The sequence below is a fragment of the Vanacampus margaritifer genome, chromosome 2, assembly GCF_051991255.1.
Source record: "Vanacampus margaritifer isolate UIUO_Vmar chromosome 2, RoL_Vmar_1.0, whole genome shotgun sequence".
NCBI classification, from domain to species: Eukaryota; Metazoa; Chordata; class Actinopteri; order Syngnathiformes; family Syngnathidae; genus Vanacampus; species Vanacampus margaritifer.
In genome coordinates this window covers 26,778,844-26,804,989 of record NC_135433.1, presented here as the reverse complement: position 1 = coordinate 26,804,989, position 26,146 = coordinate 26,778,844, and the positions used below count along the sequence as shown (strand labels likewise).

At 40.2% G+C, this 26,146-nt stretch overlaps 3 protein-coding genes across 3 annotated transcripts; 2 read left to right on the top strand and 1 right to left on the bottom strand.

Annotated features, from left to right (window-relative positions):
- Positions 1-46: 46 nt before the first annotated feature.
- gga3b (golgi associated, gamma adaptin ear containing, ARF binding protein 3b) lies at positions 47-10,213 on the top strand. The gene is made up of 17 exons (XM_077557955.1): positions 47-91; positions 364-448; positions 525-600; positions 682-780; positions 2,623-2,746; positions 2,821-2,924; positions 3,079-3,159; positions 3,767-3,904; positions 3,975-4,056; positions 4,211-4,327; positions 4,508-4,771; positions 4,840-4,925; positions 6,104-6,237; positions 7,351-7,625; positions 7,735-7,904; positions 8,085-8,195; positions 8,288-10,213. Exons 1-17 carry the CDS (start codon positions 52-54, stop codon positions 8,396-8,398), a joined length of 2,097 nt encoding a protein of 698 aa, XP_077414081.1. The 5' UTR covers positions 47-51; the 3' UTR covers positions 8,399-10,213.
- Positions 10,214-10,249: 36 nt separating this feature from the next.
- Positions 10,250-19,568, bottom strand: nup85 (nucleoporin 85). Its single transcript, XM_077557957.1, has 19 exons — positions 19,012-19,568; positions 18,750-18,840; positions 17,863-18,019; positions 17,724-17,794; positions 17,598-17,641; positions 17,405-17,468; positions 17,198-17,319; positions 16,999-17,133; positions 15,497-15,619; positions 15,224-15,355; positions 15,039-15,145; positions 14,780-14,863; positions 14,635-14,700; positions 13,882-14,033; positions 13,526-13,643; positions 13,311-13,411; positions 12,986-13,137; positions 12,441-12,551; positions 10,250-10,422 (listed from the first exon to the last, which is right to left on the bottom strand). The coding sequence occupies exons 1-19, from the start codon at positions 19,042-19,044 to the stop codon at positions 10,324-10,326; spliced, it is 1,962 nt and encodes a 653-aa protein (XP_077414083.1). The 5' UTR covers positions 19,045-19,568; the 3' UTR covers positions 10,250-10,323.
- Positions 19,569-19,588: 20 nt separating this feature from the next.
- On the top strand, positions 19,589-25,221 carry LOC144043887 (small ubiquitin-related modifier 2). The gene is made up of 4 exons (XM_077557961.1): positions 19,589-19,777; positions 21,694-21,825; positions 22,522-22,593; positions 24,506-25,221. The coding sequence occupies exons 1-4, from the start codon at positions 19,757-19,759 to the stop codon at positions 24,566-24,568; spliced, it is 288 nt and encodes a 95-aa protein (XP_077414087.1). The 5' UTR covers positions 19,589-19,756; the 3' UTR covers positions 24,569-25,221.
- The last annotated feature ends 925 nt before the right edge of the window (positions 25,222-26,146 follow it).

Sequence of the window (26,146 nt, the reverse complement as noted above, 5' to 3'; positions counted from 1 at the left end):
GACTCTCGTTCACGCGCTTGTGACATCTCGTCTCGCGATGCTTTGATTGCTATGGCGTACCAGGAAGGGGAGACGCTTGAATCCTGGCTCAGTGAGTGATTATTATAATTTTATAAATTAAAAGACAACAGTAGTCATGCAAATTCCAATGCCAGCGTTACGAAACAGTAATTTATTTAAAACAGTCATTGTCAGCACTGTTTTCCGTCACTTTCGGTGCCGTTGTAGTCGTGTCTAGTGGATGTGTGCATCATTTCAATCATCAGGGTGGAGATATTTGAACGTGGTGTCTTTTCAGTGTATGATTGGACCGATGATCATTATGTAATTATGTGAAAATGTGTGCGTGTGTGTTTGTATCAGATAAAGCCACCCATCCAACAAACAGACAAGAGGACTGGGAGTACATAATTGGTTTCTGTGACCAAGTCAACAAAGAACTGGAAGGGTTTGTTTAACATTTACAACACATATTTGTTCGTTATTATCCTCATCTAGATAAAAAAAGGACTTTTCTTTTGCAGCCCCCAAATTGCAATACCACTACTGGTCCACAAAATCCATTCGCCACAAGAATGGGAAGCTCTTCAGGCACTTACAGTAAGAAGAAGAAGAAGAAAAAAATCTTCAGTGCAGCAGAAACAAACTTGATTAAATTGGATTTATTGATTGTGTGCGCAGGTGTTAGAGGCATGCATGAAGAACTGTGGGAGGAGGTTTCATAACGAAGTTGGCAAATACCGATTTTTAAACGAGCTGATTAAAGTTGTGTCTCCAAAGGTAAGTTGTCTTACGTCTAAAGCCGGGTACACACATAAAGACAATTGGGCTGTTTTTGTCACAAATTTGCCCCTTCCCAACCAAGAACGTCAAAATCCTGACTATTTTATGTCTTATAAGATTATATTTATGTGTGAGCTGTGTTAAGATTGGATTTGTCCCAATAATTGGGTCTAAATCCAGTCGAGTTGACAATTTTAAATAATGAACGTGTTCATTATTTACAATGAAAATCTTCATGTGAGACGGAATGTAGCCAATCAAAGAAGCTCTCTGACATGACGAACTAATAAGCACGCCAGTAAATAAAACAAATGAATATCCTACCTGAAGTGCATCCATCCATTTTGTGAATATGGAGTGGTTCCAACAAGCCACAAGCACCTTTTCTGTGAGCTGGGTGAAAACTACAAGTGGCAATTCTGCGCATGGAAAGTTGTCTGACCTACTTTTACCCCGCATGCGCTTTGTCACAGGTACGAATCCCGCTGTATCTGTTTCTATTTCTTTCTTCTTCTTTTTTTTATAACTACAATTTCTTGACAAGAGCCTATATGCTGAGGGTGGCCTACCCAATGTCGTTTTTGTATAAACGTAGGTTTCCCAGGCGGAAGAAATTACTTTCCAATGCAATTATTTCCTTGTAGAGGAATACCCGGATGTTCCTGGTCGTCTTCGTGATTGTGGAAATGAAAAAAAGACAAGAGGCAAAGCGTACTTGCTACAAGCTCTGTCACTCCCAAGTTGAAGTTTAATGTAAAACAGGCACATCAAAACAATAGTGAATCAAACGTTGTATATTTAAAGTAATAGGGGTGTGCCAAAAAATTAATTCTTATAAGAATCGCGATTCTCACTTAGTACGATTCAGAATCGATTTTAAATGTCCCAAAATCAATTTTATTTAAATTATTTTATACTGTCTTGCCTTTGTCTGTGTGTGCCTTTATTTGGAGCGCTGTTCATGTTGCACCCGGTTTGGCCACGTGGTCTAATACACTGTTATGTTGTAGCCACATTAGAGAGTAGAAGAAAAAAGTCACGCTCAACTTATTCCAATAAAAGTTTTTTTTTTCAGCGTGGAGCCATTCTTTTGAGTGATGAAAGTGTCGCAAGTAGCGCACTAATTAGCATTAGCGAGTCGATCATTACAATTACCTTGCACATCTATAGATTGAAGCAAAAATCATTGTCAATCAAATCATTTTGAATAAAAAAAATGGTTCTTAATCGAAAATCGATTCTAAATCGAATCGCAGACCCAAAAATCGAAATTGAATCGAATCGTGAGATATTCAGAGATTCCCACCCCTATAAAGTAAACACAAAAAGTTTAATCAAACCATATCATTTCGTCTAGCCAAAAAATGAATAGACCAAAGAAAGCACAAGACCTTTTGTTTTGTTTTTATATATATTATTTTCTGCAAATAAATGCCCAACAACAATATTGTATTTGGGAGTTGTGTTGTCAGTAGACGTAAACAGCCAAATCTGAGAAATTGTTAATTGCGCAGTGGACTGTTAATTTTCTCGGAACTGTATAATTTGAAACGCCACCGACGGGACAACAGATATTAGCCTGGATGTTACAGTAATTCTAAACCTTCAAACAAACACCTGGAGGAGCAACACATACAAACAGAGCACACTACAATACTCACAGATATTCTCTCTACTGTATTATGGGTCATGATGACTACCAATGGAACTAGGACTGCCTCCTCTTCTTGCTTCCTAATTATGTTGTAACTAAATCCTGATTCACCTCTCTACTATTAAAACCTATTAGAAAAAAATGAACCGTAGCTGTATGTTGTGCTCCATTTTGTTGATTTCCAGTACATGGGCGACAGTGCACCTGAGAAGGTGAAGACAAAGATTGTAGAAATGCTGTACAGCTGGACCGTTGCATTCTCCAATGAGCCCAAGATCAACGAAGCCTACCAAACACTGAGAAGACAAGGTTTGCGCTGACACCATTTGGATCAGCCTTTTTCCTCTCCCGTTCTTTGCTTATTCTAACACTCTTCCCCTCAGGGTTGGTGATGCAGGATCCAGAGTTACCGCTGGACCGGACTTTGATTCCCTCTCCACCCACACGGCCCAAACATCCAGTGTTCGACAATGAAGACATGGGGAAGGTTTTTGTCATGTTATTAGATACGTTTTGATTGTGAACTGCTCCAGATGCCATATACCACAGTTGCCTACTTTTTGATAGTGTTTTTTTGTACAGTGGTGATGGTTTCGACATGCAGTAAACTAGTGTGCCTTTGACCGTGTGCGTGTCCGCAGCTCCTTGCTGAGCTTCTCCGCAGCAAAAATCCCGAAGACCTGCAGGAGGCCAACAGGTTAATCAAAAATATGGTGAAAGAGGTGAGACGCTTCAGTCATGTTGCGTTGCATTTTCAAATGTAAAATATGATTTTTTAAATATTTAACACAATTAATTGTCTTGTTACCTAACATTTACTGCCAAATTGGATTTGAAATCTTGTTGCCATAATAACCGCCAGGGATGGAAAGGCTTGTGATACTCTAAGTAATTGTCTTTAAAATCTATACTTGGGTAGATTTTGTACTTTTGTCTTCAATTAACTCGTTTGCTCCCAAAACCGTATAAATACGTTTTATTTTAAATATTACCATTCTCCCGAAGACGCATTTATACGTTTTTAAAAAATATGTTTTTATGCTAGAGCATACAAAAGGCTTTGATGCAGCTTCAAAATCCAGTAAAACAGCCGAGAGCGAAGGGGGTTGCTTCAGTGAAAATGGCTGCGAGTGAATGAGTTAAAGAGGCCCAGATTTCACGAGATCATGACGCATTATTTCACTATTCATACCTTTTGTGACATTTTTGTGTGGTGCTGTGCCATGAGATTTTTCTAACGTAAAATGGCTGCTTTGGTTGACCAAAAGTTGGGGAAAACAGTTTTGTTATTATTACGCAGGGTTGTGAGCATCTTATTTCTTTCCCCAGGATGAAGTGCGGGTGCAGAAGGTGTCAAAGCGCAACAACACACTGGAAGAGGTGAACATCAACGTCAAGCTCTTATCTGAGATGCTCTCCCACTACGACAAAGACGCCTCGTCAGAATCCGACAAGGAGATTATTAAGGTTTGTGTTCAAATACAATGTCAGTTACACCGAACCGATACTTGACAAACTTGTTCTTCGCCGCCTATAGGAACTGTACGAGCGCTGTGATAAGCTGAGGCGGGCCACTTTCAAAATGGCCACCGAGGCTGAGGACAATGACACCAATTTAGGTTAGTGGATTTATTTATTTATTTTTAAGGAACTGCAAAAAACTAGCTGAGACTTAAGTATTGCAATCCATTTTGCCTCAGGTTCTTCCACATGATCAATCAATAATCAATTACACTTCATTCTTAACGAGGAATTAATGGTTGTTATGCTCAGGTGACATCCTGCAGGCTAGCGACGACCTCTCCAGAGTCATCAACTCCTACAAGATAATAGTCGAGGGATTGCCCATCAATGGAGACAGCCAGGAGGCTCGTGGACACGCCCACAGCGGTCAGATAACACACATGCTCACAATACACAAACAAAATGCACACAAAATGAACACTAAAAATAAAAAATAATAATAAGAATAATTCACATGTTCACAAAACACACAATCCCTCACAAAACCGACACAGACAAAGATGATCCTGTATGGCGCGTCATCGTCTTGCCTTGTTTGTCCCCCAGACTCGCCAGAGACGACGGACACATTAATCGACCTGGCCGGCACGGACCCCCCGAGTCCTCCTCGGCCGGTGGCCCCCGCGGCCCCCGTCCAGCTCTGCGCCGATCTGTCCGACATCTTGGGAAACTCGTCCTTCCCCGCCCTGCCCCCGCCTCCCAAACACCCGCCGGGCTCGCTGGCTAGTCAGAGCGACAGTCCGGGTCACCCCCCGCCCGAAAAGGCCTCTGACGCGCTCTCGCTTCTTGATCATGAGCTGCTGTCGTTAGGTACTCAGTCAACTGCTTTACTTAAGTCAAAAGGACAGAAGCAAGAATGAATTTTGTCCATCTCACAGGACTAAATGATGACCAACCAGCATTACTGAGCGACCAATCCAAACCAAAGTTGAACGACGCATCCAATCAGTGGAGTTCCTTGCAGGTACAACAAGTACTCATTGGTTAACTTAAGCGCACAATAGGAGGTGCCGGTGCTCTCTGTCCTCACTAATAAGACAATTCAGCGCACTAGTAGAACAACCACGATTTGCTTGGGAAAAAAATTCTAAGTGGTGGGAATCTTTGACTGTCTCACGATTCGATTCACAATCAATTTTCAATTCAAAACAATTCAATCGACTTCTGCTTCAATCTATAGATACGTAAAGAATTGTCATGATCTTCTCCAGTCTGCTTTGCAAGACAAAATGGCAAATGAATGAATTAAAGTGCCTTTTTATTTTTTACATTTGTTAAGTTTTGAATTGTAAGGAAAGTGCCCTTTTCCACAAAAACAGCATGTGGACCACAATTGCTACAACTGAAGCTAACTATAAATTGTATAGCTTTTATATATTCTGCCCTCCCTGAGCAGCCTGAGTTTGGCAGCTAGCTTACAGTCGCTCAAAAAGAGTCCAATGTAACTAGTTTCAAGCCGTTTATTAAACTCCAATTGAGTTTAACTGTAAAACTAAAAACACAAATCAAAAAGAATTACACACAGCGCACTCTTTGTTTCCCGAACGTAGCTAGCGCAAAGCTAATGCACCATTGACTTGCTAATGCTAATTAGCGCGCTACGCACAGCATTTTTTCACTCAAAAGAACAGCTATCCCTATAAAACGCCGCAAGAATGTATAAAGAGAAGCATCTTAACATTACTTACAGGCACATGCTCTTCCTACGCTGCAAAAAAAAACAACTCGTATTCACATAACTTGATCGTAACTTTTCTCTTCTCCTCTTAAATGTGGCTACGAGACAGTGTCTGAACGCCTGGAACCACACTCTCCCTACGTGGCCAAATTGTGTACAACATGAACAGCGCTCCCAATAAAGGCTCACATAAACAAGGGCAATACTGTTGAAATAGAATCGATTTTAAGACATTTTATATCAATTCTGAATCATAGTAAGTGAGAATTGTGATTCTTAATGAGCCACTTTTGCCTTTCTAGTACACATTCTATTACAGTAATAATCTACGAGGTTGAACTAGTAACAATACTAGGTCTGTGTCTTGCACTCGTAACCTCTTGCACCTCTAGTGAGCTGAATTGTCTTACTAGTAAGGAATAAGGATATGGGACAAATGCTCAGAGGGCTTTCTTTATCTCCAGAACCCTGCTTCGAATACAGATTTATTCGGAAGTGCAGTGTGTCCGGGTCCACTCTTGCCCCCAGCAGAACCCAACTTTACCTCGCTCCAAAACCTTCAAGACTTGGCTATGATGGGCTTCCCCAATCATAAAAGGTGCCAATTACTGCTTGACCATGTTTATTTGTAAACCACCTCATATTATTTACTTATTCGGAGGAGATTACAACTTTGTTGTACAAATGGAAATTTTCCCCTTTTACAATTACATATTTATTCTCATAATATGACGGCTTTTTTCCCTTTTAAATCGTAAAGTAACATGCTTCTGGTAATATTGTTACTTCATAGTGTAAATAATGCATGATCAATTACAAGCATAATATCAGCATTCTAAGCACACACAGTTTGAGCAGTAAAAATAATTACATGCATTAAAGAAAAGCATTTAATAAATGTTTGCAGATCACCTTTAGAATATCTGAGGGAGAGGAGGATGAGCGTGTGCAGTGGATCCAAAAATGTTGAAGACGTCCTTAAATGTCAAAAGAGTGAACACATAACCCGGTGCTCTTCAAATTTGGCGAGAATTTTTTTTTGATAAAGCCTTTTTTATTAAGTGATTAATCGTGATTAATCAAAATTCAAAGATGTGATTAATCTGATTTAAAAAATGAATCGTTTGACAGCTCTACTTTAAAGTTAACAATAGGCTCGTTTAGAAGAAAGAAGCACCCAATTTTAATAAAGACAGAAAATGTGTTCAGTCACATTTCTTGAAGACTAGTAGATTAATTTGAGTCAGTTTATTTGTTATGTAGAGGCCATTCATGATTCATAAAACGTAGCATCAAAAAAATGGAAATCAACAAATTTTTACTACCTTATCATGAAAGCAAAACTATTTGTATATTAGCTCATTTACTGCCATTGACGCAGATGCCATTGAATCTTGAGTTTAATCATTAAGTAATCAAACAAAAAAGAAAATATTATTAAAAAATTAGGGGCGTCAGACGATTAAATTTTTTAATTGTAATTAATCGCATGACTAGTTAACTCACAATTAATCACAAATTTGATATCTGTTCTAAACATACAATACATTTTTTTCTAGGTTTTCATACTCTTGTTAACCAAAGTGGGACAAAATGTGAAACTAATAGAAATAGTTCAAATGAATTTTTGACGTCTATAGCCGTCAATGGCAGTGAATGAGTTAAATGCTGGCAATGTTGAATAAAAAGTGTGACTTTATACTTTTTCCAGTCACATGATGGTGGGAAGCGGTTTCGGGGCACCCGCAGTCGTTCCAACCCCCGCACCCGTGTCGAGCTCCCCGTCTCCAGCATCTCTCTTTCAGGGCGTTGTGCCCGGCTCTCCAGCCCTGACCCACACCACGGCCCAGAACCTGGCCTCCGACCCAGGAAGCCCGCTGTTCCGCTCCCTGTCCCCGGCCCACCCTGCAGTCCAGGGAAGCCCCGCCAGAGCTGCACAGGTGTCCCTAAGCAACGTACACGTTCCTCTGGAGGCCATCAGACCCAGTAAGACACACAAAATACTTAGGCAGCCTGTTTAGTGGCAACATTCAGTTTGGTAAATTCCTGCTTTCTTTATGGCTTCTGATTGGCTAACGTGTCCTTCCTGTTGTAGGTAAAGTGCTGCCGGTCACCGCCTACGACAAGGACGGCGTTCGGGTTCTGCTCAATTTTGCTTCCGACTCTCCTCCCGGCAGGACCGACGTCTTGGTCATGGTGGTGTCCATGCTTAACACAGCGCCACTCCCTGTTCATGGGGTGGTACTGCAAGCTGCTGTACCAAAGGTAGACTAGTGTAAGCCCTAATATAAAAGTAGTGATTTGGCATCATCTAATCAATATATACTTCTAAACATGTGGGGGCGCGGTGCAATTTCACTTTTCAACATTTCTAAAGCCCTATGTACGGAGTCTGTAAGTGTTTTTTGTTGTGAACAACTTCCTTTTTTTCCCCTCCTGTGCCAGTCAATGAAGGTGAAGCTGCAACCTCCTTCGGGAACAGAATTGGCCGCGTTTAACCCCATCCTGCCCCCAGCCTCAATCACGCAGATCATGCTGCTGGCCAATCCAACAAAGGCGAGTCACACTCATACACACAAATGTCCCGTTACTCTACGTTACACTAACTTTTTAGCCACTCGCGGTGTTTGTTGTTTGCATATTTTCAGGAGAAGGTGCGGCTGCGCTACAAGCTGGCGTTCACGCTTGGGGATGTACAGCGCAACGAGGTGGGGGAGGTGGACCAGTTCCCATCGCTTGAGGCATGGGGACACCTATAAACACACAAACCTACACTATCTAACACATACAAATGCACTTACGCACACATACAGTTTCCATGAAGGAGATCTATCATCACTGCATTAGTGCAGTTGTAACAACTCAACATTTTCATTGGTTTAAGTGACACTTCAGGTTTTATTTATATACTGTATAGCTAAGCTTATGTTTGTTTGCGTTGTTGGTTTGTTTTGCAGGTAGCTTAAGGTAAACACTGGTGAAGACAGTCATATTTAAAGGGGACATACTACAGAAAATTGACATTTTTATTGTTTGAATGCAAATAGAGCGAACCTTGACTTAAGTTCCGAGTGCCCCAACTTCAGAGTTAGCTATTGCTTGGTCTTTCTTTTTTTTTTTGTGGCTTTTTTTTTGTTTTGTTTCTCCAAACCAAACATGTTTTGCAGCGAGGAAGCACATTCCTCAGTTCGGAGTGAACTTAAGTGTATAAATGTCATATATGTTAAGTGTGATTGACTTAGTGGTTGCTGCCTTCCACTGGGCATCTTTCATAATCATGTACAAAAAACAATTTGAAATATATTCCATAAATCTTGGCATGGATATATAAATAATAATAAAAATAAATAAAAAGTCACTCGAGTGGTTGGGGAAAGTAGTTACATATACTGACCAAATTGCTTATTTGGCACCACTGGCTGTACTTTTGTCAACTACCACTTCCTTGGTTGGTTGTTAGCTGATGTGCACATCAGCGGGGACGCGCTTGGAACTATAGAAGCAAAGCAATTAAACAGAATTATGGCAGGAGTGAATATTTCAGTCTCCAAAAGGTTGCCGCTACATTTGTTGCTATTCACTTGCTAGAAATAGTTGCTGTAGGAATACTCTGAAAATATAGCAAGAATATCACTACACTAGCAACCCAGTTGCACTTGAAGTAGAGAGGAGTGTCCACAGTGGCTCATTTGCATAAAACTGGCACGCCCACTCAAAACTCAATTTCAGCAAGGCTTAAAAAAGTGGGTGAAAAGTATCAGTCTTGAGCTTTGGGGTATTGTGACAAAATGTGAAATATGTCTCCTTTAACATAAAGATCCAAGGTAATACCCCACCATGACTAAAATTCTGACTGAATCACAGCTTAACAGAAAAAATGTGTACATTTTCAGGTTTGTAACTAGAAACTGATAAATGTGACAGATCCTCAGTATTTTAACATTTACTGTTTGCACAAAATGTCTAAGCAAATAATATTTTTGCTTTAAAAAATTGTTTGCGATGTCACTGTTGAAGGGTTATAATTTCTGACGACCAAATAACTTGTGTAACGCTGTTTTTATTTCATTTGATGCCTGTTATCATTTGGATTATAGTTTTTCTTCAACTATTCCCAGATTGCGGAGTACAGGACAATGAACTTGCGCATATTTGCATTTTGTTTTGCTATTTTGTGGCACCTTGGTGCCAAGGAACTATGTTGAAGTGAGTTGATGAGATTCATTAGACAAAAGTTGCGCTTTGCTGCCATCCTATGGCATCTATAAGCAATTACAAATCATCATTAATGTATTTCTAAGGGTTTACTATACGTTGGCTGCATTTTATTGTCAGTTAGCATTGAACCTTGAAAATGTGAAATAAAATATATGGATGTGAATTAAAACAAATATTCAGCAGTGGAATTGTCATGGTGACTATAATAGCCTCATTTGCATATGAGATGTACAGAAATGCGTGTTAAGTGTACATAAATCCAATCTGTCTTGTCGTTTGTGAATATGTGACATGTTTAGAGTTTTACATTTGTACATTCAGTTTGTTTGCTGCATGAAATAAATATTTCTGCGTGAGTGGAAGCTGATTTTCATTGAAGAAGTAACACCAGGTTCGTTATCAAACACAGGATTTTACTTGAAAATGTATATAAACAATAGAAAAGAGTTGTTGTGTATGCTGAGGTTCACACTTCTACTGTGGCTTCCTTGATGATGGCCATGGCCAAGTTCCTCGCCAGGGCGAGTCTCAGGAGCTCCACTTTGGCCACCTCCAAATCTTCCTCCTTCAACAGCAAACAATGGTCAAGTTCATGTTTTGTTTTTTGTTTTTTTTTTGGGGGGGGGGGGGTTCCCCACAAATCAATACAACTGGTGTTTCCTCCCTTTGGTCTTTTTTATTTATTTAAGAAATTTTAAAGAGAGTTGAAAATAGTTTGAGAACAAATCTGTCAGCTGCTGAAGTGTTGTAAAAAAAATTTATTTAAAAAATGGTGGACTCTTCCTCACGCTGGCGTGCACAAGTAGACTTCCTAGTGGTGCTCACACCCTTGCCCCTCTGCTCTCACTCAAAAAAGTGCCCTTTGGAAAGTTTGTCTTTTTGTTTTTAAATAAACACTTTACTGAGGACAGGTCAATGTTGACACAATCTTTCAGAAAAGCTGCATGATTAATTGCGTGTGGAAAAAAAAACCAATATGCGTCCCCTGCGTGCGCGCACCCGACCTAGCTCGCTCTCTCTCTCGCTGAACGCCAATTACCCATGGTTGCGGTGTGGGGCAGACAGGCAGAAACACACACACACACGCAACTCCTTCCCCTGCTGCTCCACCCCAGCCAACTAACTGTGTTATGAATCCAGTGAAATTGTATTGTTTGTTTGCCCTCTATTCCCTACCTATAATCGTTTTGTTGTGAAGTAGCATGTCTCATACAGCACAAACAACTGAGCATAAATAAGCCGATATTAGCTACTTAGTTTAAAATGCTATATGCTAATTCAACAATAGATAACGTGATAGCCACCACATAGTAAGACTAATGACGGTGAACGGAAGTTCTCTGTGATCCGTGCATTGAAAAGCATTGGACTTTGGATCATTGTTATTTGATTTGTGGGGATTATTTTGACTTAAAAATGTGGTGAACTGTTTGTGTCTGGTTTGTATCATACTAGTAGTCACAGGCAAAAGCAATCCAATACGTCATTGGTGGTCGAAGCATTTGCATTGAGTTGCATTGTGGAAATATCAGAAATGCCCGGATGTTTGAAATTGTCAATTGCCTGTGAAAAATACCCTTTTGCCTTGTTGTGATGACAACAGTCAGTCTTATTCATTCTCATGCCATTGGTCTGTTTGGTTACAATTGGTCTATTTATTTAGTAATTGTATCATATTGCCTAGAAAGGAGAGGCTGAAAAGGGGAAAAGAAAAGAATCTACAGCAAGCAGTCAAGGGAAGCGTCTCTCTGCTCTCTTGGATGATATCAAAGACGCATGAAGATGAAAGGTCAGGCTCAGAGTCAAGGACGGAGAGAGTCATGTTAACTAGAGTTTAGCACCTTTTAAAGATCCCATTTTAATATTGATTTGCTCCTTAAGGTTAATTGTATTGAAAAAATTTTTTTTAATTAGTGCGTACTAAATCAGCAGGCATAAAGCTATTATTAGCTAAATTATTAGCTATTGTTTAGTACAAATCATAACTAAGTTACATCTATGCTACAAGTCTTGCAGTCATGTTGCCCCAATAGGCTGTTATTAAAACTATCTGTGGGGTATTATTAATTATTATGTGTGTATAATGTTTATTAAAAAACTATTGGCATTTCCGACCATCCGGGCATTTCTGATATGTCCCCAATGCACCACAATGCAAATGGCTTCCTTTATACGGTGAAAACAAACGGCAGATTGTAATGCTTTTTCCTGTGACTATCATACAAACGACATCTCATCACATTTTGAAATCAAAATAATCCTCACAAATCAAATTACAACAATCCAAAATCCAACGCTTTTCGCCCCCACCAAAATTGACAGCCATCTTGGCTTGTGACGTCATCTCGGAATTGTCAGTAAGGTATATTCCTTCCTTCCCTCCCCGGAGCATTTGCCCCCCCAAAATCTCTGTGCACGCCACTGCTTCCTCACAATGTGGGAGCTGTGCCGGATAATGTCCCCTCAACATTGAAAGTCTGAATGCTTTTTAGTCACTACCAAGTGAAAATCAGATACATTTGAGTTAGTTACATTTTGTTAGGCATGGATTGGTGTGATGCTTCAATGCATTGAGATGTGTACCTGCATGGAAGTGTCGGTCCTGGAAACAGTGGCGGTGGTGTCGCAGGAAGAGGAGGTGAGTTCCTCCAAACAGTAGATGAGCTCATAGGTTTGCTCTGATGTGAAAACGACCTGAAATGCAGCAATAAAAAGCGATACGCAATTGAATTTAGTTCCCCGGGCTTGCACGAGTGAGATGAGTTTGTCTGCCGCCATCTATAGTGGCTGCGTTTCTAAAGCTCGCTCATACCAAGGTTGCAAAATTCTGTGAATTTCCAATGTCGGAAACTTTCAATGGGAACTAATAGTTTATGTCAATCAATCAGGAATTTTCAATATAGAAAATTGGGAAAAGCATATTGCTGGCGTGTTCTGTGTGTATGTGTTATTTTTACAAAGGAGTGTTAAAAATAGCTTGCACTCTTTGATGATGCAATGTTAGTTGGTTGAATAAACATTCTCTTGATCTCCTGAAAAGTGAGGATTTTGCAGGTACCACGATTCCGTCCGACAGCAGTGATAAGTTTCCACCCAACCTGTATCTAAAATGCTTTTGCCTTACTGACCTCTTTTTGCTCTAGCAGCGGCAGGGCATCGGTCAGTAAAGTCATCCAGAAGCTTCTTGGGGCAATCTTGGCCGTCATCAAGGAGAGGAGAAGCTTGGCTGCCTCCCTGAAGCGCTTCTCTCCATACAACCTGTGGAACTCACGGTACTTCCCTAAGATATAAAAAAAATGAAAATTCTCTATGGCGGTCAAGCAAATTCCAGAGCAACAGGAGGCATTTTCAGAAAGTTATTTGGGGGAAAAGGTGCAATAAGAAAAGAGAAAATATGCATGTGGACTGATTGTTATGCTCATCAAAAGCAAGGTGTGCACTCTTGTTGCATACCGAGGAATGTGAGTCTGTCACTGAGCAGCATGGCCGAACCTAAATTGTCTATGAGGTCCAAATCTGAAAAGGTCCCTCTGGCGCAGTAATCCTGTAAATACCTGAACACAAACGCATACAGAGGCTGATTAGATGGGTTGATTGTCGAGTAGGTAACGCAACACGCAATCCCTGCCTTTTTTTCCCCCATGAGTCATCTCCAGGCACAAACAAACCTTTCAGAAATTAAGGTGGCAAAGCCCGCGTCTTTGGCTCTGATGCTCCAGGAGAGGGCGGAGCCAAGTCTGTTGTTCCTCAGAGTGCGCATGGCCATGATCTTACAAATACTGCGCACTGTGTAAGAACAGGAGGGGGGGGGGGCATTCAATGCAAATGTAATGTACTGAAAAGTTAAATAGAATGGAACTGTGCATAGAAAATGTGCAAGCCACTGTAACATTACACACAATTTGGACATTTAATTCAGTGATTCTTCCACATACCAAACGAGGAAGTCGATGTACTACTGAGAATCACTGCTGTTGTGCATTAAAAACAACAACAGAAACTTGTAAAAGAGAAAAGGAGCTACCTTGTTCAGACATCTGCCTTTGCTCACAGATCCTGAGCACCTTGAGGGCTTTGCGCTCCGTGTCTAAGGGGATGCGCTCCATTTGCAGTTCCAGGTAGACGCGGCCAAACTCCGGACAATGGTCAAAGTAGTCCACAGCCAACTGCCACAGACTGAACACAAGCATGAACTCTGGTAAGACTTGAGTTGTACAATATTTGTCTAAACGTGAAAATATAATGGATAGCTGACTTTCTAATCCGTTTGATTAATTGTTTGCTTTGTGCTGCTAGCCAAAATTTAAGTTTCAAGCAATCGTCAGATACGCAGCTGCTTTATTGACGTGCGGATTAAAGAGAAAGAGTAACTAACAGACTAATGGTGAGCTTTTTGGTTGTATATCAGTAAATCAATTATACAAACAAAAGCCCTTTTTTCAGTCTTGTTTTTGTTTTACAGTTTGAAGCATCCCAAAAAGCTTATTTTCTCCACTTTTTTGGCCAGGAACCAGTGTTTTTGGTTAAACCAAGCCAAGTTTTACTGCTGATTTCTAAAGAATCGAAAATGCTATAAGCTTCTTTTTTTGGTGAAGGAAGACACTACACTACACTTTCTTTTGGTAGGTTCAATGCTTGTATTGTGACAGACCACAGTATTCTGCAACCTGCATGTCTTGAAAGATCATACAATATATTCTAAAACGGCCGGCAATATGGGGAACTCGGCTTTGAAAATAGCTGCCAGTCAATGAGTTAATAATGAAAAAGCCTATACCTGTGGTGAGTGAAGAGACCAGATGCATATTCCAACAGCAGAAACTCTCTCAAGTTGGAGCCAAAGCTAAAAAGACAAAAAGAAGGATCTGATGCATCTCTGTGTAAAATGTCGATTGAAGTGACTTGCCAAGTCCGGTGCTTACTGCAGATTGTGAGACTGGAGGAGCTGGCAGTGATCGAGCAGATCTGTCAGATGAGCCACGAACCACCAATTGTTGAGAGCAATGCTGAGGGGGACACACAAGGGGGGAATTAGCAAAAACACCGTAGCTGTATTCAGTTTGTTACTTTTCAAGCTGCATCGTGAGACAAAGTGATGGCTCTCACTACGTAGGATGATATGTACAGTAGTGAATAAGGAATGATTCCCAACACAGTGTGAATTCCATGACGCTACACTACCTGCATTCCTTGATGACCTGATGGATGTCAAACTCAAAAGCAGCTAATAAGATGCTGTCCAGGGCTTCAGGAGCGCTCCTGGGGTCCAGAAACATGGTCATGCATGACTGCAAAGAGCACACAAACACATTAGGCAACAAATGAAGCGGCATGAACAGCAAACGGTGCTGCTGTAGTGATCGAACCTGGGCGTAGAAATGCAGCTCTGTGGATTTGACTGTGGGGTGGCAATAGAGCAGTCTTGTGACCAGGAAGTGGTACCAGGTGCCCACAAGCTCTTTCTGTTCCAACAAAGTGTCTTCATCTCCCACTAAGATCTAAAAGGACAGGAAATGGGGGTGGGGGGCAAGGAATTGACTTTTAATAGCTTAACCGCCTTAAAGGCACACCACCAAAACACAAATACCATAGTAATTAATTACACTTTATGAAATGTTCTGTGCTGAGGGTGGTCGAACCTTGCATATGAGTTCCAGGTGTGGGTTGCTGGCAAAAGAATTGTCCTGGAGGCAGTGGTCCACTTCCTCGTGCCAGTGTCTCCACTTGACATCAAACTCTGTCGCCGTCTGAGTACCACCGGGCTGAAGGAAGAGTAAACAATTGTGGGGTTTATTTCAGTTTTTGCTTATGCTGCAGCATTACAGCCTGGTGGCCAAATTCAGTCCAACACAATATTTTTCTGGCTTAATTATGTAGTTATGGTTTAAACCAGGGATGGCCAGATCCAGTCCTTGAGGGCCGGAGTCCTGCAGGTCTTGGATATTTCCCTTCTTCAACACAGCTGATTCATGATCAGCTCATCAGCAAGCTCTGCATAAGACGGATAATGATCCTGTTAATTGGAATCAGCTGCAGTTCGAGTAGGGAAACCTCTAAAACCTGCAGGACTCTGGCCCTCGAGGACTGCAGTTTGCCATCCCTGGTTTAAACGATTAATATAGGCACTTTTAAACAGGCATGGGGAGTAAAGAAATATATTATGTATTCAGGATACAATTTTTTTTAAACTGTAATCCAAAAAAAACGCAATCAGATTACTGGTGCATTGATTAAAAATTTGAATTATTTTGCAGGATTACATTTTGTATGCAGGGAGAGACTGGCTGGTTGGATTGGGGCTTTGTCCGCTTTCAAACAAGTGGGTCAACTAAACTTCCCAAGAGTTGAGCGGATAACTAGTCACAGCAAATATATAGCTTAATGGTCCACCATTACTCGTCGTCAGGTAAAGTTTTTGTTGGTCATTCAAGCAAATGGCATTCAACTGAATTTGTTGAGAATGAACAGTGACTGTTTGGATCATATTCACTGGAGAATTTACCATTTTTAAAATAATACAATATTACCAATATCAGCAGCTAAACTTGTCACCAGGAATAGAAAAAATAAAATATTTTTCCCCCCAAATTATCAGTCATTGAATTGATGCACACGTGCGTTTGTGGCCTTTTTGTGCATGCATGTGGTAGTAAAGCTAACCACAACAGTTGCATAAGATTAATTTGTCTTTTTTACTCAATTTTCCCTAATACAACCGGTGATGTAGAAAAGGTTTGAGAAAATGTGTTATGAAATTAGAAAATCTCATTTCCCACACACCATGAATTGAAGTTATCCATCTATAACACCATGAATAAGAAGTTAGCACGTCTGCCTCACAGTACTTATGTTTGGATTTGAATCCCGCATTCAAAAAGCTTGCATATTGGTATTTATTTATTTTTGTCTTCTTTCTTCTTTTTTTTAGCACATTCGGTATTGGAGTAATCCAAAAGTAATTTAAACTAGTCAATTCACATATCTGGAATATTTTCTTACTTGGATAACCTTACTAACTACATTTTTTGCCAGGTAACTATTAATGGTATCAGAATACATTTTGTAAACCTCCCAACCCTTCTTATAAAGCCTGCGACTAATGCTTTTCACAGTCATAACAAGACACAAAACAAGGTTTTACATTATAGAAGGGCATCTTGCTGAGCAGGTTGTCCATCAGCTTGAACATGCTCCTGGCAGCGGGCTGGAGGACGGCTTGCTTAGTCAACAACTGTCTGACTTCTTCCAAACGGCCCTGCAGCACGTAGCTCACCACCTGTACAAGAAAAGACCATCATTAATGTACGTGAATTCACAGACAGCGTGTGCACATAACTTACCACGTCCCAGTAGCTGCGGTGTTCAGCGGGACTCTCGCTTTGCAGCACGTGCGTCGCCTTCTCGTCCACGTCACCCTTGTGTAACCTCACCCAGTCCAGCAGATGAAGCAACAGGGCATCCGCTAAGGACACAAACAAAAACGAGAGAAAGGTTAGCCGCAAACACAGAAAGAAGGAGAAAATAAACCAGTGCACAGTGACACTGACCTGCATCAATGAAGAGCACTTCACAAAGATTCCAGATCAGTTCAATGGCCAACAGGATTGACACCTGATCATACAGAACAATAAGGTAGGGTGAGATGCAAATAGTAATTATGTTTTTGAAAACCAGTTTATTTCTTCAGTTATTTTATTAAAAAACAAGTTCTGAATTAAGCTCAATGAAAAAAATACCAACCTGATTTCCATATTGTGTACACACCACTGAGTCTTTGGTATTAACTAATAAGAAAGGAAAATAAAACAAATCACATATTACTGAGTAAGTGGTAACAATCCAGAAGTGTAGTAAGAAAATGCAAACCTGCAACTTGTTGAAGCTCTTCTATACAGGCCCGTATTACAGATCTATAATTTTTACTGATGCTGACAAATCTAAGGAGGAAAAAAAACATGTTTGAAAGGATTGAATGTTAACTGGATAAGTCTTGAGTTGATCTTACTGGGAATTCTTGTTCTTGCCGGGGATTTCCTCTCGGATTGTCTGCAGACCAACAAAAATGTAGTGCGACTCGTTGAAGAGTTTGCGTAATATGGGGGCGTAAATGTCCTCGTCCTTCCTGACCTTGTGGATGAAGGGGCTGCATGGCCCTGAATCACCTGCAAACAGAGGGCACAAGCAAGTAGGCATAGGTTACGTGTGAGCTAGGCAAATTATGGCTGATAGAGTGTCTGTGCCGATAGACCACCTAGTGCGGGAGCCATCACAGCTATCTGATGTGTGCTGCCCGTGTCAAACAAAAGGGTTATGTCTCTGATGTTTGGAACTGACAAAAACCGAGTGGGATAGATCAGATTTTCCATTTTTCTCGAACGCTGCATTTTTCACAGCGAAAGGACACTCTCCACTAATTGAAAATCATGAAATTGCAGAAAGATCAGATATGCCCGGATGTTTGGAATTGTCAATATATTTCTACGTTTACGCCATATTTGTGTAGCAGAATTATGTTGTGGTGAACTCAGACTGCACATCAAAGTATTTAGTAAGTTTACACCTGGAATTGTTTCAATCTGTCTTTCATATTACTTAATACTTAATTTGCCTTTTACTTATTAATATCCTATAATGCAAAAATACATCTGATATTGTTTATTGTAATTGTTTTTGAATCACTGCCTTTGTTTGTTAAAAAATAATAATTGAAAAATACCTTGGATTTTATTTTTGCATATTTGATCAGGATTTTTAAGGTTAAAAAAAAATCCCTAATCAAGAACACCATAATATTTGTTTAATTGATTTATCCGTATTTAGTAACTTATTTTAAACATGAGTTTGAATGTGATTGGGGTGTGTAGACTTTTATATCCACTGAATAGTACACACCAGATTGTTTGTAAAGAGTCTCATACACGAGGATATCTCCTGGACCCCAAGCAAAACCCAAATGTTTCCCATGACTGGATGTTGGAATTTTCTGCAATAAAGAAAACAGAGGGAGAGAGACATGACAAGAACACAACAGCAATCGACACTTGTCATCTCTTAACATGAACCTGTACTCAACAAACTACGTTTTGTGACGTGTATAGTTTGAAATTTTTGGCGAGAAAATAGCGAGAGAAACTTAGCGACTGAAGTCTCTTACTGTAGTTGTTGGGTCAACGTCAACTTCCTCCATCAGGGAATATCACCAATATAATACAATGTGGAGAAAGAAGCAAATATAGAGATAAATACATGTAGATGAACTACAAATGTGATGTTTTAGCGCGCTCCAGCTATACAGTGAAAGGCCCCCGCAGTGCCGCCTGATGACGTCAAGACACGACTGCCCGCTTTCATGCCTGATTTTCCATCTGTCCTCGCTTCGTAGTTAATCTGCATTGCTTTACCGATAATGACCGAAATTACACTACGAAATTATACTATTTGACAATGAACACACCAAGAATCGTGTGGCATTCAAGTTTGTACGAAAGTAAAGGATTTTGTAACACAAAAATGACGAACGTACGGTGGCTATTTTTACGTAGGCGGTTGACAAAGAGAGTATTACAGGGGACACTCGTTAGAAGATAGTCTGTTTTGTTTTTATTTATGCTTTGATTCGGCGCATTTACCCCAATCAAAAAGCCAACAAAGGAAAAACAACGACATGCGCGCTCACGTTGGGCTAAGAGTCTCTGTAACGCGCATCTTTCTTCTCCCGCCCACGCCCGGGCTGGCGTCCACCCGCGTGACAGCCAGCGGCCAATCGGAGCTCACCGTATCGTGCGCGCACCGGCTCGGGGCCGCGCACGTAGGGTTTGGAAACTTTTAGCGGGAACGAGCACGTGCGCGCGCCCGTGTTCTTTGTGTGGCAGCAAAGAGAAACCGCCAAAAGAGTGACCATGGCTGATGAGAAACCTAAGGTGAGTGCTACTACACCACATCGCCTTTAAATCCGATTTTAATCCACAACGTGGGAGGCGCAGGGGCTCAGATAAAACGTGAATTTCCACGTGCTTTGTTGAATCTTGTCTAAGTTTGCAAGCTACAACTGAAGTCGTTGAACCGACTTGGATAGACCGGAAGGCTTGTGCACGCGCATTGAGCGGCGCGCGGCCGGCATTTTGTGGATGAGCACACGGCGCAGCCAACCAGCTGGTGTCACCCTCAGTTCACGTCTTCGTTCAACAATGTTTCCATCCTTTCACTTGTCGAATTGCTTGGAATGTTGAGAAATGCTCCCATGGTGTCCAGTGATGGAAAGTAACAGAGTATAAATACTATTTACATTAAGTATTCTGTACTTGAGTAATGAAGTACAAATATTGTGTGACTGTACATAAGTATATTTTTCAGTCATCTGTACTCTCTGATTAATGATGAACTTGACAAATACTTTTTTGTAAACACTAGAAATTGATTTTAAAAAATGCATATATTGAAAACCTATTATTGACAATTCCGAGCTTACGTCACAGAGTCAAGTCAAAATGGCGGTCTTCCTCGGTGAAATGACGATCTTCGTCCATTGAAAAGCATTGGAATTTGGATCCTTGTAATTTGATTTGGGAGGATAATTTTTTATTTCTCTAAATGTGATGAAATTAAATTTGAAGCAATACAATCCGACATTTATTTTCACCATATAAAGGAAGCATTTGCATTGTGGAAATACCAGAAATGCCTGGATTTTCGAAAATTTCAAATTGAAGGGGGGGAGGGGGGTTCTGTGAACAGGGGAATCTGCAAGTAAGCAGGGGTCCACTGTAGTAGAGGAAACGTGTTTTTAAATTTTCTGCTCTTTGTGTGGGGGGGGGGGGGGGCATGCTGGGCTGCCACTTTCACAGTCCAACTGTTAGTATAGTATTGACATTTGACAATTTCGAACATCTAGGCATTTCTCATATTTCTGCAGTGCAACGCAATGCAAATTCTTCCTTTACACTGTGAAAACAAACAGCGTATTAAATTGCTTTTGCTTATTACTATCATACAAATCAGGCAGATTGTTATAGTAGTCAAATTACATTTCATCACACTTTTAAATCAAATTAATCCTCAAAAATCAAATTGCAATGATCCAAAGTCCAATTCTTTTCACTCAGCATTTTTTACTTGTGACGTAAACTCAGAATTGTCAATATCTGAAGTTATGTGGACCTGCGCTGCTAATTCTTAAGGCCCCTTCTGCAGTTAATTCACATGGCAACACATAGAGGCTGAAATCTGACATCCACATACAGGACACTTACGGGGTTACTGTGCTACAAAACAAAGAGATTTCACAAAACAAATACTGAAATTTAGGATGGTGTCAGGCACAATCCTTATACCTAAAAAAAATCATCGCTTTTCAGGCGACCCCAAAAACAGTATGTTTGTTCAGTCATTATAATTGCATCATCACACTTAAGATAAATGAATACTTTATTTTCGGCTCGATACACAACGCAGGAAAGAAAACACAAACATCCCTTCGAATAAATAAATTAACCGAAAAAGTTATAGGCTGAACCAGGCTTATTATTGACGATTGTTTACAGTCCCATGAGTCACATAAAATTACAATACAAAATAAGTAACTACACTACTACTACACTCGCATTGTAATTCCGATACGTTTTGCAGTTTATCAATGGCACTATAGGCTCAGCATTAATTATTTGTGGACTGATCAATAGTATAATTTTGTGAAATATACTAGATTGTGATGTAGAAAGTTCTGGGCCCAACGCCAGTGATATGTAGGATGCCAACAGAGAACGCCTCACTGGCTCTGACCTCCCACAACCGCAACGTTAACGTCTGGTTTGTGTTTTTTCCTGCTTCTGTCCCATAGGAAGGCGTAAAGACTGAAGGTAATGAACACATCAACCTGAAGGTGGCAGGCCAGGATGGATCCGTCGTGCAGTTCAAGATCAAAAGGCACACGGCGCTCAGTAAACTCATGAAGGCCTACTGCGATAGACAGGTAGCTCTACTTGACACCTGACAGTCGACCTTTGATTTACGAGAGCCCCATCATACAAGCTTTTCCAGTTGCTTGATCAAATACACCATTGTTCGATTAAAGCGGGGTGGGGGAATGTAAGCAAGGAAACATTTTCACTTTTAATGCAGCGTCTTTAGCATATAGTCTATGTTGAAATTATGGGTCCTTAAAGTATTTCTTTCCATCTGTGTAGTGGTGCAAATATAGTATTTGGTGTGTGGGGCATTATATGAAAATAATTGAATGACTTTATGATTCAGAAGAGGAACACCTGTTTGTACTTTGCAAGCATGTTTTCTTTTATGTGTGGGCAACTGAAAAATCATGTGATTAACTAATTACTGTTGTCACACTTCCACATTATGCACCTTAACTCATTATTAACCAGGAACAAAGTGGTATTTACTGCACTCTGTATTTTGGTAATTTAACTTTTAAGCAGTTATAATAAGTTGATAATTCATTATCTTTGTTTATAATGTTAGGTATCTTTTTTATATACAATTCACTATTCATTTATAGCAACCCAAACATATGAGTGATTGCAACTGTGTTCCAAAATCATTGGTCATTTCCCATTCTCTAACCACTATATAGGAATTTTTAGTTTAGTCCCCTTTAATATATCTCTATCTACAGTAAAGATGTACGCTAACAATGTGCATGTTCTTCCAGGGATTGTCTATGAGGCAAATCCGGTTCAGATTTGATGGACAGCCAATAAACGAGACAGACACACCATCACAAGTAAGTTTAAGATATTTAAAAACCAACAAAATACATACCATTCGAAGAGGATCTGATCAAGTTCACCCTTGTGCTTATGGTATCATATCCACGTGATTGCTGTTGATGCATTCGCAGCTTTCGTGTCAAGTCTTGGTCAAGGGTTGTCCAGGATTTCATGCATTCTTTGCCATCTGCGCTCCTGGAGACGCTTAACTGACTATTTCGTAATATGATATTCACTTTTTTCCCTTGGACAAAATGTATCCAGTGTTTCTCCAAGACCCATGATTTGCAAACATGCACAATCTCAGATATTCTTAAATGGACAAAAGCGGGTCTGTTGACAAGTAGGGCATGGAAGAAGAAGAAGAAGGCGCGTAATTATAGTGCAGATTAAGACATTAGTTTGAACTTTTCTCCCCAACAGCATGTTTCCTTAACTTCTTAGTGAATAATGGAAAAATACCATAACTCCTCAGATCACCTATCTGTTTACTGATACTCAATTGCAGTGATTACCTTGACTTTATTAAGGAGTAAGATGCTTGTTATATGCCCTGCGATTGGCAACCAGTTCGGGGTGTACCCCGCCTTCTGCCCGAAGCTGGCTGGGATAGGGTCCAGCGCCCCCCGCGATGAGGACAAGTGATTAAGAAAATGGATAGATGGATGCTTGTTATAGGGAAGCCTTTATATCTGCATTTGTATTTCTATGATGACACTAATAGGCCATCGTCGCGCCACGTTGTTTCGCATTTTTTTAAGTAGTAGTTCTTTAGTTTTTAAAGTATTCAGACAAGTCTGAATTTTGAGTTGCAGGCCTTTGGTGTAGTACCACATTGTGCCACAACAATGCCAGGCGGCACAGAGCACTAATGGAAGAGATGAAGCTAGCCTGGCAATCCAGACTCACTCGCGACTTTGCCGGCGAGTGAGTCTGGTCAACCGCCCTATCAGTCGCATTTCTGAAGCGGGGCAAACCTCAACTAACAGACAGTGGAGTGAACCAAGCAAAGAGCGGAAGTGACGTCAGAAAAGCGACTCGTTGAAATCTTTTTTTTTTGTTTGTTTGTTTGCCGGAGACAGAGTAAAAATCCAACATGGCAACTAGCCGAAGGGAGACAGAAGTGAATAACGCTGTTGTTGAATGTCGTCGTTGCGGGAAAAACATGAAGAGTGAAGTTGCTCACGAAGACTACGTCCCGCAAATAGACAAATTTGATTGGCCTGGCCTGTTTTCGGCCGGTGCCAAAGTGAGGGAACACTGTATATGTTAGCATTAAGCTAGCAGAATTTTATTAGGTGAAACATGGGTTGATAGGAATCTTTGGTGTTTAAAATGCACATTTTTTTAACTTATTCACTGCTGTGGACATTTATATTTGTCAACTAGAAACCAACCATTTCTTGCCTCTGATGAATCTATTTGTCAAGAACGTTTTTTTTTTTTCAAGGGGTGGGCATAGAAGAGAGTCTAGCCTAGTTTGTCTGTGAAATTCAAGTTTGTCAACCACTGTAATGTAATGGTGTTTGTACACCAGCTGGGAGTATCGAACACAAACAGCTTGAAACAAGCAGACGTTGCCTCTTATGTGGAGAACCGTGCGATCAAAAGTCTTTTCGTTTCCTCAGTGATGTTTTACAGTAGTCTCTCATTTCTTGACATAGAGTGAGAACAGGTGTTCAATACATTTAAACATGTTTAAAGCATGTCTTTCTATATAGCAGATTTTCACCTATTTCAAACTTATAAACGGGAAACTTGGACTTTCCAAATGCCATCTCTGCTCCACAAGTGGCTTATGGTGGTGTAAATGAACAAAAAAACAGGAATATCCTCAACACAGCAGGGCTGCAAAGCAGATGTGCAATGTTTTTGTAAGTTTCTAAAACAAATTAAAATATTTTTTGTTCTTGTTCTTTTTTACAGTTGGAAATGGAAGATGAAGACACGATTGATGTGTTCCAACAACAGACAGGAGGAGTGATTTAATCAAGCGTCCCCATATGTCATCTTTCCTCATTTAACAGAGCCGCAGCCTGGTATACACATCATTCACATCTTGTCCTATCGAGGTTTAAATGACTCTACTGTACAGTGTTTTCAATATTGGTGGCCCTGTTACTTCTATACCTTTTGTACATAAACCAATCCAGATCAATGTTCAGGTTTAGGTCGTCAAATTGGACTGATTCTTAAATGAGAAATATAAGTTTTCCAACCGCCGGGCTAGGTCAAGAGTTTTGCTTGTAAATTAGTTCTAAAGGTGAGCTGTCTGACGTTCACACTACTTAAACAATGTTGTCACAAGGGGCCAAACCACCCCCAAAATTGATTTGTGTGATCAGGTCACTGTTCATGTTGCCCACTTGAGAGATGGCAACTTGGAGCACGTCCATAAATGTCAGGGCTTTATCAAACTGTTGAAATGGGCTTAAAATCTCATTTGGTGACTGTATGAAAATTAATTTGATTTTTACCGTTATATGGTGGTGAATGTGTGGACAATTGCTTTGATTAATCCGTTAACCAGACCAAATGTCATTTTTTGGAAAAGGGGAGGAGGATATTTTGCCATCATGCAAACAATCTGTATTGTATGTTAAGATACCTGTTGAAATAAAGCTATTGTTGTTTTTCCAATACTCTTATTTTGTGATGCTTCCCAGTGTGATTGTTTGTGAAACTAGGTGGCAACGTTTTTAATCGCAGTTGTGTGTTTCAGTTACTTTCTTGATGAATTGGGTAACTTGCATTAATAAACACCTTAAGTATGGCTACTTCTTAAGAAAAGGCACAATATACATTGTGGTTTATTAATTAAACAACATAAGATACAAATAGTGCTGGATAAAGGCTGGTCATACAGAAGTGTATTAATCCTGTTATCTTCAAATTTAATAACTATTGGGTTAAACTTAAACCTCCACAAAAGGATTATAATTTTAAAAAAAAAGTGTCCGGGTTTATTTACTTCATGTTTCTTAACAGGGTTGGGGTATCCAGGTCCAGAAAGTAAAAACCTTGCCACAGATTGGCTTTAGCCACAGGTGCTTCTTCTCAACAGACAGGCACACAAGCTCATCTCCACCATCTCCTATTTTTACCTTCTGGACCTGGATTTCCCAACCCTGTTTGTTAACTATATAACTATTTTAGAAGTTGTTTTTTTAATTACATCCATCCATCCATCCATCCATCACTTTTCTAAACCCATTATTCTCATTAGCGTCGCCGAATGAATCTAACATGCATGTTTTAGGAGAACATAAATAGACCACAGGCTCAGACTCAAACCCCCAACCCTGTGAGGCAGATATCCCAGAGCAGTTTAGTATTAAATCTACTCCTTAAAACGAAAACCACAGACCTCTGGAAGCTGTATGGACACCCTGTATAATGAATACAAAAATGATAATACTGTAATCAAAAAACAAACAGAAAATGGCTTTGGGTTCACTGGGAAGAAGCTGCCACCAACAACAGAGGTGAGTTCCGTGTTTTTCATCCAATGATGATGAAGAATAAAGTTGAGTTACACGCGGTGCCGTCCAATCAGAGCCAGACGAA

Coding starts and splice junctions, on each gene's coding strand:
- gga3b (XM_077557955.1), top strand. CDS start 52: ATGGCGTACCAGGAAGGGGAGACGCTTGAATCCTGGCTCA. Junction 92..363: donor GACGCTTGAATCCTGGCTCA/GTGAGTGATTAT, acceptor TGTTTGTATCAG/ATAAAGCCACCCATCCAACA. Junction 781..2,622: donor TTAAAGTTGTGTCTCCAAAG/GTAAGTTGTCTT, acceptor GTTGATTTCCAG/TACATGGGCGACAGTGCACC.
- nup85 (XM_077557957.1), bottom strand. CDS start 19,044: ATGGAGGAAGTTGACGTTGACCCAACAACTACA. Junction 17,134..17,197: donor ACCGCAGCTACTGGGACGTG/GTAAGTTATGTG, acceptor TTTCTTGTACAG/GTGGTGAGCTACGTGCTGCA. Junction 14,034..14,634: donor GGTCTCTTCACTCACCACAG/GTATAGGCTTTT, acceptor GCTTGTGTTCAG/TCTGTGGCAGTTGGCTGTGG.
- LOC144043887 (XM_077557961.1), top strand. CDS start 19,757: ATGGCTGATGAGAAACCTAAG. Junction 21,826..22,521: donor AGGCCTACTGCGATAGACAG/GTAGCTCTACTT, acceptor ATGTTCTTCCAG/GGATTGTCTATGAGGCAAAT. Junction 22,594..24,505: donor AGACAGACACACCATCACAA/GTAAGTTTAAGA, acceptor TCTTTTTTACAG/TTGGAAATGGAAGATGAAGA.